Source organism: Dermacentor silvarum, chromosome 8 (assembly GCF_013339745.2).
Source record: "Dermacentor silvarum isolate Dsil-2018 chromosome 8, BIME_Dsil_1.4, whole genome shotgun sequence".
Lineage (NCBI taxonomy): Eukaryota > Metazoa > Arthropoda > Arachnida > Ixodida > Ixodidae > Dermacentor > Dermacentor silvarum.
The window spans coordinates 28390383-28408769 of record NC_051161.1 but is presented as its reverse complement, the minus strand read 5'-3'; the positions used below and the strand labels follow the sequence as shown (position 1 = coordinate 28408769).

At 46.6% G+C, this 18387-nt stretch overlaps 1 protein-coding gene across 2 annotated transcripts in view; it reads left to right on the top strand.

Annotated features, from left to right (window-relative positions):
- The first annotated feature begins 1385 nt into the window (after window positions 1-1385).
- LOC119460916 (condensin-2 complex subunit D3) overlaps window positions 1386-18387 on the top strand; it is a 25672-nt gene continuing 8670 nt past the window's right edge. For both annotated transcript variants that reach the window (XM_049672718.1, XM_049672717.1), the window contains exons 1-3: window positions 1386-3282; window positions 10220-10480; window positions 16290-17948. In XM_049672718.1, coding sequence (XP_049528675.1) covers window positions 1606-3282; window positions 10220-10480; window positions 16290-17948 — 3597 coding nt within the window. In that variant the 5' untranslated portion in view covers window positions 1386-1605. The remainder of the gene's footprint in view (window positions 3283-10219; window positions 10481-16289; window positions 17949-18387) is intronic.

The window sequence follows — 18387 nt, the reverse complement described above, 5'->3', positions numbered from 1 at the left end:
TGGTTATTTCTACCCGCTTAAAGTCTATTTTGCCTTCACTGTCCCTAAACCCCAATGCTTTGAAAAAATCAGCCCCGTTGCCTTGCACTGTAGGGTTAAGCCCCTTACAGAAAAGTATGAGGTGTTCAGCCGTTTCCTCTTCTTCTCCACACGCACAGCACAACGTGTCTATACCTTGGTACTTGACTCGGTACATCTTAGTCCGCAATACTCCCGTCCTGGCTTCAAACAACAAAGAGCTTCCCCTAGAATTATCGTAGATATTTTCTTTGGCAATTTCTTGCTTGAAAGTTCGGTATGTGCCCAGTGCTGATTTCGTCTGCATCCCTGTTTTCCACAGACCCCTCTCTGTTTCCTTAACCTTTTTCTTAACCGCTGTTTCCTGGTTTGCACCCCTCCTGCAGTCCAAATATTTGATTGACAGTTTTCTGGTCAGCTTCCTCCATTTTGTATCAACATTCCTCATGTACAAATAACTGAAAACTCTCCTTGCCCACCGCTTTTCTGCCATCTCTCTCAATCGCTCCTCAAATTCTATCTTGCTGCTGGCTTCCCTGCACTCGAATGACGTCCATCCCATGTCACCCTGTACCCCCTGATTTGGTGTATTTCCGTGTGCTCCCAGAGCCAGTCTACCTACCCCTCGCTGCTTAACTTCCAACCTTGCTCGAACCTCTGATCTCATGCACAGGACCGCATTGCCAAAAGTCAAACTAGGGACCATCACCCCTTTCCAAATCCCTCTCACCACTTCGTACCTATTGTAATTCCACAGTGCTCTATTTTTCATCACAGCTGCATTTCTGCTACCTTTAGCCGTCACATATTTTTCATGTTCCGTTAGGTACTCAGCCCCATTGTTTATCCACACTCCAAGATATTTGTACTTATCCACCACCTCCAGCGTAACCTCCTGTATCCTATGCTCGCTGCCCTGATTATCATTAAAAGTCATGACTGCCGATTTTTCTTTACTAAACTTCAAACCTAAGCTCTCTCCCTCTTTACCACAGATGTCCATTAATCTCTGCAAGTCTTCCTTGCTGTCAGCCATAAGTACAATGTCATCTGCATACATCAGTCCTGGTAATGACTGTTTAATCCATTCTCCCTGCTTGAAATAGGAAAGGTTGAAGCCAAGTCCGCTCCTCTCTAATTTTTTCTCTAATCCTTGTAAATACAGCATGAACAACAGAGGTGACAGAGGGCACCCCTGCCTAAGCCCCTGCTGTATCTCTATAGGCCCAGATATCTTGTTTTCCCGGCGCCCCCGCGTACAGCACCCCTTGCGGCACCGGCGCGATTTGGGGACCGGCTTCCGCGGCCGCTTTTCATGTTGCAACTAAAGCCAAGACAGAATCGTAGTCAAGCCCAGTCAAGCCGCAAGTCATTCAAATCGCGTTTTGGCGCGTTGCGCGTTGGATCGGTTGTTTACGTTGTAACTGAAGCTTTTTCGTGATGCATGACGTACGGCATGCGAACTACACTTAATTAGCTGAAGTTTTGCATTAGGCTCCTCTTGACGGATATTTTTTGGCAATTTAAAGTCGTTATATTTAATTACATTCAAAAAATACCCGTCGAGGACCGTTAAGCCTACCTATCATGGACCTGGACGACACCGACGCTCTCGTAAGCTGGACCATTTCCGTGTTTGGTGAACTGCCCTTCGACCTTGTTGAAGAATCATGGGTCAACGCGGCATGGGATAACAGGTACACGGATATAAGTCTCCCCGATGTCGATTTGTTGGAGTCGGTTGAAGGAAACAGTTCTGCCTTGCTGGACGCGCTGTCGACTGCGTGCGACGTTTGCCAGAAGTGGTCTCGCTTTTCGGTGACTGACGTGGACGTAGGAGAGGAAGACAGCGACGACAAACTTTGGAGAACGCTCATGGACAATGGGGTCCACTACAAAGCGTTGCTAGGCTTGGTATACTTGGGAATCGGTCAGGGCAACTCAGCAGGTGCGTCCCTCGTGAAGAAGAAGATAGCCTTGCGATTTTCTAAACTCTACTTCAACCTCGTGCTTGTGCCAGGAAGCTCTGCATACAGAATTTTCCAGGAGAGCTTGTTCCAGAGTGCCATTCAGTGCTTTCGTCTTCCGAGCAAGAACACCAACTTGAATGGAGATGGAACGGGAAGCAGAAACGCGTCGCAGAGCGGGAGCACGCGTGGCGGTGGTCGGGGCGGCCGGCGGAAGCAGTCCGTCGCAGCCGCTGCTGGCGACGACGCCGACCCCAATGAGAGCACTAGTGTCGAAAGTGAGACCATTTCAGAATCGATGCTTCTGGACTTTATGACCTGTATGACGGACTCGCTGAAGGACCTCGTTTGGGCGCTGCAGACATTCAGCTTGCGCCCCTACGGGGAAGTTACTGACTTCCTCATCCAACATCTGTGCGAACTGGCCCAGCTCGACATTCCCGGTGCAGACGTGCGCTTCAACGTCGGCCTAGAGCAGCAGTTCCGCGCCTGCCACTACCGCCAGCTAACGTCGTACGCCTACTGCGCGCTCAAGCTTCTGTGCCTGCCGCAGCATGGGGAGCCCGCCGACAACTTCCGGACCATTGCCAAGAGCCTGATGCCGCACATCCTCATGCTGGCCGCCGGCAACGCGCAGACCGTGACCCGGCCCTTCGCGAATATCCGAGACAACGCCGTGGCCTTTTTGTGCCACGTGATGCAGACGTGTGACGATTCCCTCAAGGAGAGCTTCCAGGACGTGGGCATCATCCTGATCCACAACGTCGCTTTCCACGCCGTGGACCGGACCGACTTCCGACTCAAGACCACGCATGCCGTGATTATGATTATGGGCGAGCTGACCGAGGAGCGCTTCAAGCGTGTCGTTCAGTGGTTCATAAAGCTCACAACAGTGCCGCTGGTCAACCGGCGTATATTTGCCCTCGAGATGATCCTTGCCCTCATATGGGACGAGCGGGTGGCTGACAAGCGGTCGGACCTGCTGCTTGCTGCAATGAAGCGGTGCAATGACAAGGCTGCCTCAGTCAAGACCAAGGCACTGTCCGTGCTGGCGAGCGTGACGAACGAGCAGCACGAGCTGTGGACGCCCCTGCTTAAGGTGTCCAACCCTGTCGAGCCAGGAGACGAGGGTGAAGGGGAACAGGTGGCCGTTGAGGACGACCGCCTCTCTCAGCTGATGGAGGTGCTCAAGTATCGTGCAGAAGACTCTAAAGTGAACGTGCGCAAAGCGGCACTCTCTCTGCTGCAGAATGTGCTCTGCGCCAGTGGCGACTTCATCAAGGAGGAATACGTGGAGGTGAGTGTAGCACCACAATCCTCAAACTGCGCACAACTTGCCACTTCTTTGCACATGCTGTTCAGATTGCAGGGCAGCCTGAACACGTGGCACCTGTGGGAGCCAGAGTTTATTTCGAGTTTGGTTAAATTTAAACCGGTAAAATTTTATTTTGATACCCTGGTTCATCTATTAATTCATTCATTTAGCAGAAAGTTGATTATCACCGCAGAAAGCAAGGGCCAAAATTTTAGTTTCATGCCAATACAACGGTGTGATGTAAGAAATTTTAAAGTATTTTCTTATGTTTGGACCATTTTGGTACAGGAAGCGGTCTTGAAACCTCCTAGGCTGAGGTTAATGTAGCTTAATATCCCTCTTTTATGATTCCTCTAAACAGCTTGTGTCGTACATCAAGTATAAACCGCATTCACGCGATCTTGCGCGCGACAGCGACAAGCGACGCGATGGAGATGGCTGTCGCGGTTGCTCGTCGCCTACAAGTCGTACCACATGCGAGCGACGACTTTGAGCGACGTCTTCCCGGTGTTGCCGGTATGAGGGCAGCAAATACTCGCTGAAACTGGCGTGACGCTTGCTTTATCAATTTAAGTTGATGTGTTTTAGTGTAAAGAGCAGCATAAATATTTCTAAAGGTCTTGCACTACGTTATAATACTTGCACGTATCAAAATCTAGTCCTTTGCTCGTTCCGTGCGACAATCGGTAGTGCTTGACTGATGTATATCCAGTTCCGGCTTCGCGCTATTGGCTAGTCGCTCATAGCACTTCCGGGCGACGAGCGACGAATTCTAGATTTCTAGAACCGAGCGATTGAGCGAAAAGACCGAGCGATCTGTTCGCGCGACGGCCCGTTTCGTCGCTCGAAGCCGTCGCTCGTCGCCGTCGCGCACAAGATCGCGTGAATGCGGTTTGGGCTTCAGAAGGAGGTTACATACTCTTCCGAATTTCTCATAAACATAGGAACTTGAGCTTGTTGTACGACTTTACAAATGTGGAGTTAAGTTCCTTGAAAAAAATTATGGCATGAACCATCTCAGGATGACTGTCAACATTCATGTGATTAGCATTGAAGCAATGTAGCGACACAGCATATTGCCACCGGTGAAATGCATCATCTGCATTTCAAATGCATCAGATGCATCATGGCTATTCTGCAGCCAGGCTACTCTCTCGCACTTCCCTCTGGAAACTCCGTGCCATGTAGTGCCACCACCGTGATGTCTGTGCATGGTGCGTGTCTGGATATAAATTCAGACAAGGAGTGCCTGAACATACATGGCGCGGTTTTGATTCTGCCCAGCACCAGATAAATTTTAAAGGATTTTTTTAAAATCTCATTGGAGGGAAGCACATACCCAGTGGCACATATGGTGTGAAAGAGGTTAGATACAGCTTGACTGGGTGAAGTTCGCAAAGAATGGTAATTGCATTAATAAATTCTGTTTGCTCTAAAAGGTTTACTCTTCCATCTGAAACTTTCCTCAGAATCCTCCTCATGGTGAAAGGATGTCAGATGGGTAGCTGCTTTAAGCAAGTTTATGCGGACAAGTTCCTGAAGTAGGTGAAGTTGGCAACATCATTTGCTAAAAAAATCATTAAAAAAAACAAAACTGTTGCATATGAATCTTTGCTGTTCCTTGCTGCTGCTTGTGGGGTCCGTGTAAAGCTAAAGAATCATTATTAGTACTAATAAAGTGCGTATGTATCCAACAAAAGGCGTGTGCTCTCGGCACGGAGGAAGATTATTGCTCTGGGCAAGATTTAAAAGAAAAAAATGGCCTGCCCCCTGCTGTCCTGTCTGCTCGGTCTTTATGAATTTAGAACTTCACAGGTTGGCAGGGTAGCTGTACACATGTTGAACACCTTATGTGCAACCTGTTATAGTAAAATTTATTAGCTGAGGAGGTTTAACATCCCAAAGCATTGCAGACACTGAGTGATGTAGTAAAGGGCAACCCTGGCCCAGGGGGTAGGAATCCCGGCTTGGCAGTGGGACGTGCGGGGTTCGATGCCCACCACTGGACACCCACCAGTGTATAAGAAGGTTACAAGCAGGCCTTAGGCCATATGTCTGGCTTTCTAGGGGTGCATTGCTTGGGAGAGGTTCGTACACACTGCTATGCTTTCTGTGTGAGAACCACTTCAGACAAACAAAACCCCTAACAACTTCAAGTTTGACGAGACAAGCAAAAAAATTCTGTCCAAGCTCTGTTCAGCGCTTTTAGCATAGACGTTCAGGACTTCTTCTATTGTCTTCCTCGTGCATTATTTGACATGTTGGGCTTGAAGTAAACGATAACTGATGAGTGATGAGGTTCGTTTTAGGAGAGATTGCGGCATTTCTGTGGGATCATTTCTGGAGCTTTTGTTCTTTTATCTTGCATCAACTTTTGTAGCTTGGGGGAATAATCTGTATGTCCAGAATTCTGGTGTGGCTCCAGTGCTGAGCAACATTTTCTTAAGCTGGGTTGACTGTGACGTTGAGTCGGACTTATAGGGCGTAGTTTCGCATGTGTTTCGCTGTGTTGGTGACAGCGTCTGTGATCATCTCTTCTTTTTCGTCTTTGTCTAGTTGCATTGACAGATTGTAAACAAAACCCTGTGCTTTGGGTGTGCACCCAAAGTATGACAGGGCGTCATTGCTTTCTATTCTGGCTGTGGCAGCCTATGGTACCGAGTGAAAAATGTGCAAATTCAAAGGGATGGGCGAATCGATCCATAATGTAGTTGTTTGTCACAGGCAAGTGGTTTCTGTGTAGAAGATCAGACAGAGAAGATCAGATTTGTAGTGCTCTCCTAGAAAGGTTGTGAATTCTGAATGTGTTGAATAAAGCCACCAGTTATTAGATTGTGCGTTCGCAAAACTGCAAGCCAAAGAAAACACTTCGATGTTTGTCAGTCCTGATGTTGCCTGAGCCAGTTCAAAGCCCTGCAGTCTTACTGGTTTTATTTATTTCTTTGAGATTGAACTTAATTTTTTTCTCTCAGTACAGTATTTTTATTTGTTGCCTATTTAAACAGTGCATCTTAATTTGTTTTACTGTATAGACAAGTTCAAATCTGTTAGTTGAATTAGGGTGGACAAAGAGGTGCACGAAATGAAATAAAAATTGCCGCACAGAATACAGTATGTATACACAGCCAGTGATGAAAGATTTGAGATATAAAAATTTGAAATCTTTCAGCATCTTCAGCAGAATTAGTGGTTGAAATGTCAAGGCAATAATCTTTTCATTCCTGTTTAAAAACATTTTTCAATTTTTGCTCATTTGTACCATTGAAAGGTATTCTGAAGCTCATTTAAGGACAGGGTGCATACAGGTCCTTGAAATCCTTGAAAAGCCTTTAAATTGAAAAGTGCGTTTTCAAGGCCCTTGAAAGTCCTGGAATTTTTTTCCTTCCTTGAAAATCCTTGAATTTCGTGAGCAATGCACTCTGATATAGACAGGTCGACCTCCTTTCTGTGGTAGATCGGCATCGATCTGACTAACTCCCCATTTCAGAAACACTGCATCAGCGCGAGCACACTTGGTTCCGTTTTGCAGAACTACATGGAAAAAATAACAAACTTCACCGCGTCAAACCGCAAACGGAGCGAGAGACCCATGCCACGCTTCAGTGCTGGCTCGGCTGGCAGTGTTTACGCTTCTTTCCTCACCCTATCGTACATTTCACTCCTCGACCGTTGGTGTGCCTTGTTCCACTTTCACTCTTGCACGTGAGGTGAAGCTAGTGAAGCTAAAGAGAGCTATAGTGGAGCAACATTACCACTCATGCTCAGTGCCATTGCGTGGAGGTTTGTTATATTATTTACGATAATATAAGTGCAATAACATTACCTATGATGAATGTTTTAGAAATGTTTGATGAACCAATGCAGCTAATACTGCAGAAGCCTGAGCAGCTGTTGTGAGTGTTCGTTGTGGTTACTTTTAATATTGTGGACTTGAGAAATGATCAAGACAAGACAGGCTTTACAAAATTGCAATATACATCTATTTGTTATAATATAATGGATGTGTAGCAAGACTACACTGAATGGTTTGGAAATGTACGGTAAACTTGGCCAGTTAATACTGGAGAAGTCGGAGTAGCTGTTGGGAGCATTCATTCTGTTTCGTGAACTTTTTATTTTGGTATTGTTGTGAACTTGTAAAGTGATCAAAGCTAGACATTATTAACATAACTGGGATATACATTTCTTTTTATTTGTGTGCAATATTCCTATGCTGAATGTTTTGAATATTTTTGGTGAACTTTACCCAGCCTATACTGGAGAAGTCTCAGCCGCCGTTGTAAGCATTCATTTTGTGTTGTGATCTTGAGAAGTTATCAAGGTCGCGCTCGCTCACGCGGAGCGTTCGGAAAGGGACTCAGTCGTGGTCACTGACTCCCGGGAGACATGTTGCATGTTTCTTAAGGGGCACGTGACTGCGGCTAGCCTCGCGATAATCCCCAAATTGTTCAACCACCGCCATCGCCTACTCTGGTGCCCGGGACATTCGGGGGTACAGGGGAACGAACAGGCTAACGCTTTAGCTCGAGCGTCTACTAACAGAGCGATGGCGTCCTCTTCGAACCCCAACCCCTCACACTATCCCTCACAAAATCCAATCAATTTAAATGTAAAAGACATCCTTGCTCATCAGCGCGGAGTCCGCAAAAAATACCCGCCGCCTCACCCACAATTAGCGGGGAAGAGGCCGCCAATTGGCGCAAAATACAGACCGGGTATTCCCCCATCTAAAACTGCTAAATGCCATGTATCCCACCCGCTATAGGGCCACATGCCCTTGGTGCGGTGGCATACCTACACTAATACATGTGACCTGGGAGTGTAGTAAGCACCCTCATAGGCCCACTAATAATATCTCAATGGAGCAGTGGGAGGCACAGCTCGCCCGTTCCGACTTGGCAGGACAAAAGTCCTTAATTAGCCAGGTCAGGCAGGCGGCAGAGGCCAGTGGGGCCCTGGACTGAGGGGCTCCGACCACCGCTATACTTAAAATATTTTCCAGCCAAATAAAGTTTCCATATATATATATATCAAGGCTAGATATTTTTATTGTAATTGTGATATACATTTATTTATTGTAAGTGGAATAAAACTAGCTATTTTCGGAAATGTTAAAGAAATCCTACTTTGGTTGCCGCTTTGAGTCCTTGAAAAACCTGTGACAGGTCCTGGAAAGTCCTGGAATATCCTTGAATTTTTGCCTTGGAAACCTGTACGAACTCTGAAGGAACACTGCAAGGGCAAAAGGCTGTGTGCCTTCAGTCTGTTGAATCAGTTGTGAAGATTGCTTCACCACAGCTTATAACAGGCGGCAATGAAGCCTGCTTTGCAGGAGCAACAAGTTGCATTGGTCAGATCATGTCGAACGATAGCTGATGGCTATAATTTATGGGGGGGGGGGGCACTTAGAAAGCACTGTATTTTTTCTAAAGGTCAAAGGTTGTTTATTCAATATTACCAACTAATCCTGTGTTTAACAAATGTTAATGTTGACTGTTGTGTATAGTGTCATCAGTGTCATTCTGTACAATCTTAGAGTTGCGGTGCTGTATGCATACCTCAGTAGTGTTATAGTAAGGCACGTTATACATCACTTATTCAGCATGACAAAAGAAGATTTGTGTTGGAGAAACAGCAAACAATCACTTCAATTACATAGGACACAAGTGACTTTTACTGTGTATTGTCTTATTATGATCTCTCTGCATGGACCATCTGGATGCTTTAATCAGTGGTTTTCAAGATTCCAGTCATCGTGGGCCCACAAATTGCTCCAAAATTGTTCAGGGCCCTTCTGAATACATTTATTTCATTTAAGAAAGCCGTACATGGGAAAACAAACACTGTGCCCTCAAATTGCTCCCAAATTGTTCAGGGCCCTTCAGAATACATTTATTTCATTTAAGAAAGCCGTACATGGGAAAACAAACACTGTGCTGGGGGCCATAACTATAAAAGCATGCTATAAAAGCTCCTGTTACTACAAAGCTAGTTAAGCCAAATTTTTGGGTATTGAGAAAAATGTGTAAACATTTGGTTGGTTATCCATAAACACACCACACAAAAAAGGAACCATTTAAAGGCCTTACCACACATATGGCGTTGGCTTCTCACGTTTGATTGTGAAATGACAACTATTACCTGTGGTTGTTGGAACAAAGAAAGATTTCTGCTGGTTGCCCCAGTGACTGAAAGGCTTTTAAAAAAAAGTGGTAGCTATAAAATGGAAATAGAATAAAAAAAGAGGGACTATTTGGTATATCTACAATAGCAACTAGTTTAAAATAGCAACTATTAACACTATTTACCCGTGACATGTGCAGCGCATGCCATGAGTGCATGCTGGCCAGTGGGCAGGATATTGTGCTGACAGGCCATTGTGGATAGAATGAGAGTACAGAAATTTGCAGGATCCCCAACTTTGGTCACGAGCCCGTGTGGAGACATTTTTAACTGGCCGCTTAACCTACCTCCACCTCCCTCAACCTTGCAGTGTGTAGGTGATATCTGCATGTACAGATCTGGAGCGTCTCTTGCATGTCTCCCTTTGCAAGACGCATGTGATAGGTATGTGCCGATTCCAGCAGAGGGGAGAGAGAGAGAGAAAAACTTTATTGTATGAAGTGGTTTGGTTTGAGAAGCTTTTGCTACAGGCTTGTAAGAAACAGTTTTTTGTGACGAAAGTTCAAAAGTTAGCCCTCAAATGTTACACCCGAGTCATATTGCACCCTGGTTGATGTCCACGTTTAGCTTCCTGTGCTCAGATGCTGAACGTTAAAAAAATTTGTACTCCTTACTATCTGCAATTTCCAAGCAAAATGAGCATGTTGCAGAAGCCCCACCACAGGCAGTAATCGTAGAGGGAGTGAGTTGAGCAACCACATCATTTACATGGGCATGTGCATGTATTCATGTGCAGATTTTGAAGGAGAGCTGCCTGGACTTGGCTCTGCTAGTCCGTAAGCAGGCACTTCAGGCTCTGACCAAGTGCCTGCGCGCACATCCAAAGGAAGAGCTGCTGCTGCGGCTTTGGTTGGAAGGGGCGCTTCCGCTGGTGTTGGATGCCGAGAACTCTGTCATGGAGAAGGCTGTCGAGGCTGTTGAGGAGCTGATCCTGGGGCCCTTGTGCCTCTTGGCACCAGGGCCTGATGCCGACCTGGCCTGGCGTCTACTAGCACAGGCAAGTTGTGGTTGTGGGTTCTGAAAATCTCTAGGAACAAAGGACACAGCGCACAGTAATGCCAACACAAAAGGGCATTTATTGCACCTTCTTTACAATAAGTCTGCAAGCCAATATACAATGAATGGGACATGCTGAGGAATCGAAGTTCGACTCACCATGCCTCATACTGAGCAAATAATGTATGCCCCTGCCAGGTACTGACCACCAAGTCATTCGCGGCTGCAGTCCCGCAAATGGAAGCTTATCCGAGTTGTTTTGTTGGACCATACCAGTGGCGCTATGTCCTACGGAGCACACCAACAAGCGTGTGGTTGGTCTGCGCGCAATGCCGCCTCTCAGTCAAAAAGAAAGCGAGTTCCTCTTGCACCTGAATGTCCACATCATCTTGTGGTGCTGCTAGCATTGAAACACTCGCACCATCTCTCGTTGTACTGTGTAGCTATGACACAGACTATCTCCACTGCACCCTGTCGCACCTTTATAGTGCCAGCCATTGAGCAAGGAGTGCCTACCTAGGACACAATGGCACACTGTTTCTATTATAGAGAAACTTTCCAGTTCACAGTCTGGTATAGCTGCAGGTGACACTGAGTTTTGATTTTACCATAACTTAGTTATGGTGACCTTCGTTATGTCTGACCACCTTAGACAACCTTTGTTATGTGAGACCAGATTGAAGATTATGTAGGAGATTGAACTAGGGTAGCGATGCGATCAACAATTAAACCTCGATATAACGAAGTCAGTAAAATTGCCAATTTGCTTCATTATATTGAAATTTCTTTATATTGAATTTCAATCTTTTATGCAAATAAGTTCATTCGCCGATGGATTTTTCTTACACAAAAGGGGTCGCAGTATTTTCCGAATTATCGTGTAATTGGAAAAAGCTCGTTTGAATGTGAATATAAAGTTTGAATTTTTGTTACATTTGAGAGTCGGCAACGAAAGATACTGTTTTGTGCTGTGTTGACGATGTCTTCACATCAGTGTCGTGAAGTGAAGCCAGCCACAGTTTCGCGTTCACTCTGCCCCCGTGGCTGATAGTGTCACGCACAGTGGGACGATGCTATCATGAAAAGCACCATCAATGGGGAGTGAATGCTTCGTCTGCCTCTTGCTTCAGCGAGTCTCCAAAGCTCGAGAATATGCATCCTTCAGAACTAAACACGTGGCAAGACAACACAAAGTGCCATACTATCTCGGCTTGCCCAGTTCTTGCACACGTGGCAGATTACCTCTAAAACAGGGCACGCGAGCTGCGTATGTGCTCAGCCACGCTGATAGCCTTGTGTGGCCATGCCTGTTCTAAAAAAAAGGACACATGCCAACCTGCCCCCCCCCCCCCCCTCCCCTCCCCTCCTCATGCTCACACGGGAAGTGCTGATCAAGCCACCATCCTTCTCGGCTCACCCTCACAGTGGTGCACCGACGGGGGGGTTTCGGGTGTTGTAACCCCCTCCTGAGGCCGAGTTAACACCCCCCCCCACATGACCAGCCCCACCAGTCCAACGTGTACCTTCAGTGCTCTGTTCACATTCTCATTACGATTAGGGAGGTGGCTTGAGGTCGAATTTTCCTGATTAACAAAAACACTCTACCCCTGTCTTGTATTTATATTGTTACGGGGTGTGTAGAAGGCGTTTATTGCAGGGAGCCGTAGGGCAAGTGGGTGCCAGTACTACACGTCGTCCTTCTCTTCTTCGCTGCTCTCCTAATGTTGTTACTGCTGCTGATGTTGCCACTCCGCTACCTTTGACGCACTGTAACAATATATTCATTCACTCTTAAATTACCTTGAGTAAATCGCTGAATAAACATCGTGTGTCATTATTATTATACTTATTAGGCATTTTATTTGCTGCTGGATTTCTCTGGCTAAAGCGAGGAAAGTGCATATTATGCAAAGTGCTTGCTCCCCCCCCCCGAAAGAGATCCTGGGTGCACTACGGCACCCTCACATGCATTTACTCACCCCTAAAGCATACAGCGCGTCCATACACCATCTACATCTGTGAAAGTTTCCGTTTGTCTCGGTATTCCGTCACGGCGGCAGTTAAATTTTATTATATTGAAATCTTATACATGTGATGCATACATGTTCATAGCATCACGTCCCCGCAGGGGTGTCTGCATCAGCAGGAGTTTGGTGTGTTGCGACACCACGGACCCGAGCACGTGAGGGTTGGCCCCTCCCGCGTTTAACCGTACGTGGCTTAGCCGTGTCCGGGAAAAGGGGATCCTGGAGGTTGAGCCGAAGCCGGGTGTTTGGACCTTTATGGCCCCCCGGCGGAGGCAACACACCTCTTTGGCCTTCGCTTCACGTAGACGGCACCCCCGGACTGACCCAGCCGGGGGAAATCAGTGGTCGCCTTTTCCTGTCCCTCTCCTAAATCTTTTGCTTTAATATCAACTTACCTTTCTGTCCTGTCATCTCCTTTCTTCCCAATTTTTCTGTTTCTCCCAGGTGGCTTGGGTTAATCTGGTGCGTTATATCCAACCTTGAGTATGGCGCATTGGGTTATAGCAGCGATGCACGGCTGGCGTGTGCAAGTCATGGCTATGTCAAACTTGTAGCGTCCCCTTGTTGGACTCATATATCATTGCTGACCAGCTACTGGCCTATAGCGCTTACGAGCTGCCTTTGCAAGCTTTTTGAGAAAATGATCAATCGCCGTCTTGTACATATCTTAAGAGTTGAACAAAATGCTTGACCCATTTCAATGTGGCTTTAGGGAAGGCCGATCTATAACCCATCACCTCGTGCACATCGAAGCAAACATCCGTGATGCATTTGTACACAAGCAGTATTTCTTGTCTATATTTCTTGATATGGCAAAGGTGTATTATACAGCATGGCGGTATGGTATCTTACGAGACCTGTTGCACATGGGCATTCGAGGGAATATGCTTAGCACTATAGAAAGCTACCTGTCTAACCGTACTTTTTGAGTCAGAATTGGCAACGTATTGTCCCGCCCATTTACACAAGAAACTGGTGTACCTCAAGGAGGGGTGCTCAGTTGCACGCTGTTCATTGTTAAGATGACCTCGCTCCGTGCATTACTACCTCCAGCAATTATCTATTCTGTCTATTTTGACGATGTGCAGTTAGGCTTTAAATCTTGTAACCTCGCAGTTTGTGAATGACAGATACAGCAAGGCCTAACCGAAGTGTCTAAATGGGCAGACGAAAACGGATTTAACCTTAACCTCTAGAAAAGTGCCTGTGTCCTTTTCACAAGAAAGCGTGCCAGATCCCAGTATCGAAGTGTCTGGGCAACGAATACCTGTGAACAAGGAGCACAAGTTTTTAGGTATTGTACTTGATGCAAAATTGATCTTCATTCCACATATCAAATATCTGAAGGCAAAATGCCTAAAAACAATGAACCTAATGAAAATTTTCTCTCATACAACATGGGGAAGTGATAGGAAGTGCCTATTGAACCTCTACAAGAGCCTTGTTCGATCACGTTTGGATTATGGTGTCATGGTATACCACTCAGCCGCGCCAAGCGCGCTAAAAATACTGGATCCCGTCCACCATCTGGGTATCCGATTAGCCTCAGGCGCCTTCAGAACAAGCCCTATTGAGAGTCTATACGCAGAATCAAATGAGCGGTCCCTTCACCTACAAAGAACATACAGCAGTTTCAGATATGTCCTCAAAGCACAGTCTAACCCTCGACATCCTTGCTACAAACATGTTAATGATGTGGCATGTGCTCCACTATTCCATAATCGACCCTCAGTGAGAGAGCCTTTCTCAATGCGGGTCAGAAAACTTTGTGATGAAATGAATGTCCCAATCCTCGAACATTGCCTAATGGCTCCAGTAAAGCTGTTACCACTGTGGCAATGGAAAATCGTTGAATGCGACACATCATTTGTAGATGTAACAAAACACGCCCCAGAGGTGCACATACATATGCACTTTCGAGAGCTTCAGTCGAAGTACACCTGTCTAGAGTTTTACACAGATACGTCGAAGTCACAAGCCGGTGTCTCTTCGCGGCTGTTGGCCCATCGTTTTCTGAATCTGACGTTCTACATCCTGAAACCAGTATCTCCACAGCAGAGGCCTATGCGTTACTGTCAGCTACTAAACACATAAAAAAAGCAAAGCTCCCAAAGGCCATTATATTCACAGATTCCTTAAGTGTCGTGAAATCTTTGAAATCGCTACGAAAACAGAAAAGTCCTGTTATAAACAACCTCTATTCACTGCTCTGCAATATGTATGCTTCTAATCAACAGGTTGTAATATGTTGGGTGCCTGGGCACAGGTGTATAGAGGGTAACGAGCTTGCCGACAAAATAGCAACTTCCATAGTAACAAAACCTAGCAATTTGTCCATACCCGTTCCTGCCACAGACTTAAAGCCATTTCTACGCAAAAAACTCAGAACTATTGGCAACATTATGGGATGAACAAACACTGAATAAACTCCATGTAATTAAGCCACTTTTAGGCAACTGGCCATCATTAACAAAGTCACGACATGCTGAATTTCTCTTTTGCCGCCTTAGAATAGGACATACATATGGTACACATTCATACCTTTTAACTGGCGCTGAACCACCCCTCTGTGGCAGATGTGGGGAAAGGCTGACCGTACTCCACGTCTAACTGGAGTGTTGGGAAGCCGAAACGGAGAGAAGGAAACATTTCCCTGTAGCATACCACTATCATATCCCTCTTCATCCTATGATGTTTATTGGCGAAGAACCGCTTTTTAACGCCAAAGCAGTCCTCTGTTTTTGAACGATGTTGTACTACATGGTATTAGTCCAATAAGTTCATAGCACATACTAGAGAGTATGTGTTACGAACTTATTGGACTATCACATTCAGCAGTGAATAAACTATCACAGCGGCATCCTCTGGAGAGCCAGAGGATGCCGCTGTGATAGTTTATTTTTATAGCACATGCCTTCAGGCCCTTGTGTTTCAAGGGCTCTGTTTAGGCACTTGTGCTTCAGGGCAATTCTTGCATCTGTTATATTTTGTAAATCGTACCATTCTCCCTCAATGCATTCTTCATTTTCATAGTACACATCATTAGTCATTGCCATGACCTTAATACATGTATATTTTATGCACTTTACAGCGACTATTTTAGGCCCCTTTACAGCCACCCCTCATCTATTTCTCAGAATTCTTCGCTCCACTGCAAATTCACAAACACTGGCATGGCGCTCTTTGACCATACTTGTCCCTTGCGCCATTAAACACCATACATCATCATCATAGCATCACGTGTATGCACACACTTTGGCATTCAGGTTCTAAATGCATGATGTTCTATGAACCAGAAGTTTTAAAAAGTTAAAGGCTTCATTATATCGAGAATTTTGTTATATTGAGGTTTAACTGTACAAGTAAGCATGCAGCTTTGTGCAAAAGAGACACTAGCCTCATAGCAGTGACACCTCTTTGTAAGTATCTGTCTGGCATCACAGAGTGGCTGTTCACTGTGGCAATTTTGTGGTGCCACCGCCTTGCATTGGCTTGGTGCCTTTTTTTTATTGTATAGTCTCAAGGTGGTGGGTGAATATTTTTGTTCCCAGTGCAAGATTTTTTCTAGCTGAGCACATCCAAACCAGATCATTGTAAGAGCCTCCAACCTTGAGGTGCTACCTTTGCTGTTATGGCAGTTGAGTGTAGTGTTACACTGCAGTTGCCACTTGTTTAGTGTGGCTTTGTCGTTCACATCGTTAAGCATTAGCACATGTGGCTTATATTGTAGTGCGCTTCAGCTGTAACAAACATAATTTTTTCTTCTTTACTGCCCATGTTTAGGTGTCTCAAGGCCCATTTCGTGAGCACCACAAGTACCTCCAGCAAGCTGTGCTGCAGCTGCATCGTGCTGAGAAATTGCGGCCCAACCAGCTGACCGTCCTGAAAACTTATGTTGGAGGTGCCAACGATGCCTCAGTCTGGCTGCTGCTTTCCAAGCTTTCTTTGTGCTATGACCTTGGCCAGGGCAACTTTGCCTTCAGCTACTGGAAGCAGCAGTGGGAGGACCAGCCAGAAGGGTCGAATAGCCCACGCGCCTCCAACGAGACAGTCAACCACGTGCTCATTGTCCTCAAGAAAGTGTCTCGGCACTTGCCCTCAAATGCGCTTCGAGATCTGATAGCAGATCTGGAGCAGCGGCTATCTCAGCTGAGTCTCCCCGTAGAGGTTATCGCTCACACAGTCGACTGCTTGCACAGTCTCAAGCGTAACGTGCACCGGGAGCGGCCTGAACTGGGCGAGCGTGCCGTCCAGGTATGGTGCAAGCAAATGCTGGACAAATGCCAGACATTCCTTTCCCAGGCTGTCATGGGAACCAAGGGTGAAGACAGCACACTTCTGGAAGAGCAGCTGGTGCGCCATCTGGTGCTCCTTGGGGAGGCATCTCAGCCCGCACCTCGTGCTGTTTCCAGCCAGCTTCATGACCTGGTCCAGGCTTGCATGACCAGTCCGGGTGGCCCAGAGCCCACATCAGAGCCTGTCTCCAGGGAAGATGCTGCTATGTCGGAGCCTGATGCCGAGAATAGTGAAATCAAGGAGAAGAAACCAACCAGGCGATCCCGGGCACGACTGTCGGGTGCTGGAAAGAGCTACCTGCGACCCACTCGGCGCGTGCGTGCCCATGCGGTTGTCGTGATGGGTATGCTTTGCATACAGAATGAAATGCTTGCGAAGACCGTAGTGCCAACCATGGGAAATTCTCTGTCAAGCAGCCAGGATCCGATGATACGTGCCAACCTGATAGTTGCACTGACTGACATGTGCAAGCGTTACGCAGTCCTGGTCGACCCATATCTACCTGTTGTGACACGTTGCATCAGAGACTCTGTTCCAGCTATTCGCAGTTTGGTCCTGACGTGCCTGCTGCAGTTGCTGCAACAGGATTTTGTCAAACTGCACGGACGGCTCTTCTATCGGTTACTTTCAGCCCTTAATGACGAGGAGCGTGAGATTCGCGAGCTGGCAGAATTCGGGCTAGTGGACTGTGTGCTCAAACGGAATACGCACGTCTTTTACCACCGGTTCGTGGAGTGCCTCTGCTACTTCAACTCTTACCGGGGTTGCAGCGGCCAGGCATCACAGGAAAACGTTGTTGAGACGACCGAGCGTGACCGGCGCTTGTTCAGCCTCGAAGGGGAGGGTCGGCGCGACCAGCGTATGGCATTGTACCGCTTCATGTTGCTCAACATGCCGGATGAAGATAGGTTTAAGCTAACCCTTGCACTGACCCAGAGTGTGCTTGTGCCATGTGCGGATGAGACAAACACAGGCCCTGGCATGGAAGAGGAGTGCCCTGAGCTGCTGCATGACACATTGTGGGTGCTGTGCTCCGAGGAGATCAAGCTGCAGACTATTGCAGCTGCAGCTGAGGATGCAGCTACAGAGGAAGACCCTGCCCAGGCCTTGCTGCACACTACACGCAAGACAATACTCAGCACTGTGGTGAGTACTTTTATGCCTCTAAGCGACCTCGGGTCTGAGCTGTACTCATCCTACCAGAGTGTAGCAGCTTTGTCAAGCGTAGTTCCTAATTTAGTATTATTCCTAGTCGCCCATGCTGCTTTTCATATTTTGCTTTGCTAGCTTGAAATTAGTCACATAGCACATCGTCTTATTTTGCCATGCACTGCTGATATAAGGGCATGCGTGCAAGTCGTCGTGAAGTTTCTGTTCACCTTGCTGTTACATATGTAAGGAAATCATTTTCCAGAAGTGTGAAAGGCTGGAGAGCAAGCACAGCATGGTTTTGTTGGAGAAACCTCTTCTACATTGTTGACTTGCTACTGACTACACATCATTCTACATGGTTGAACTGTTACTGACTACAGTGGAATCTCGATGGTACGAATCTCACGGGGTCACGAAAAAAAATTCGTATTAG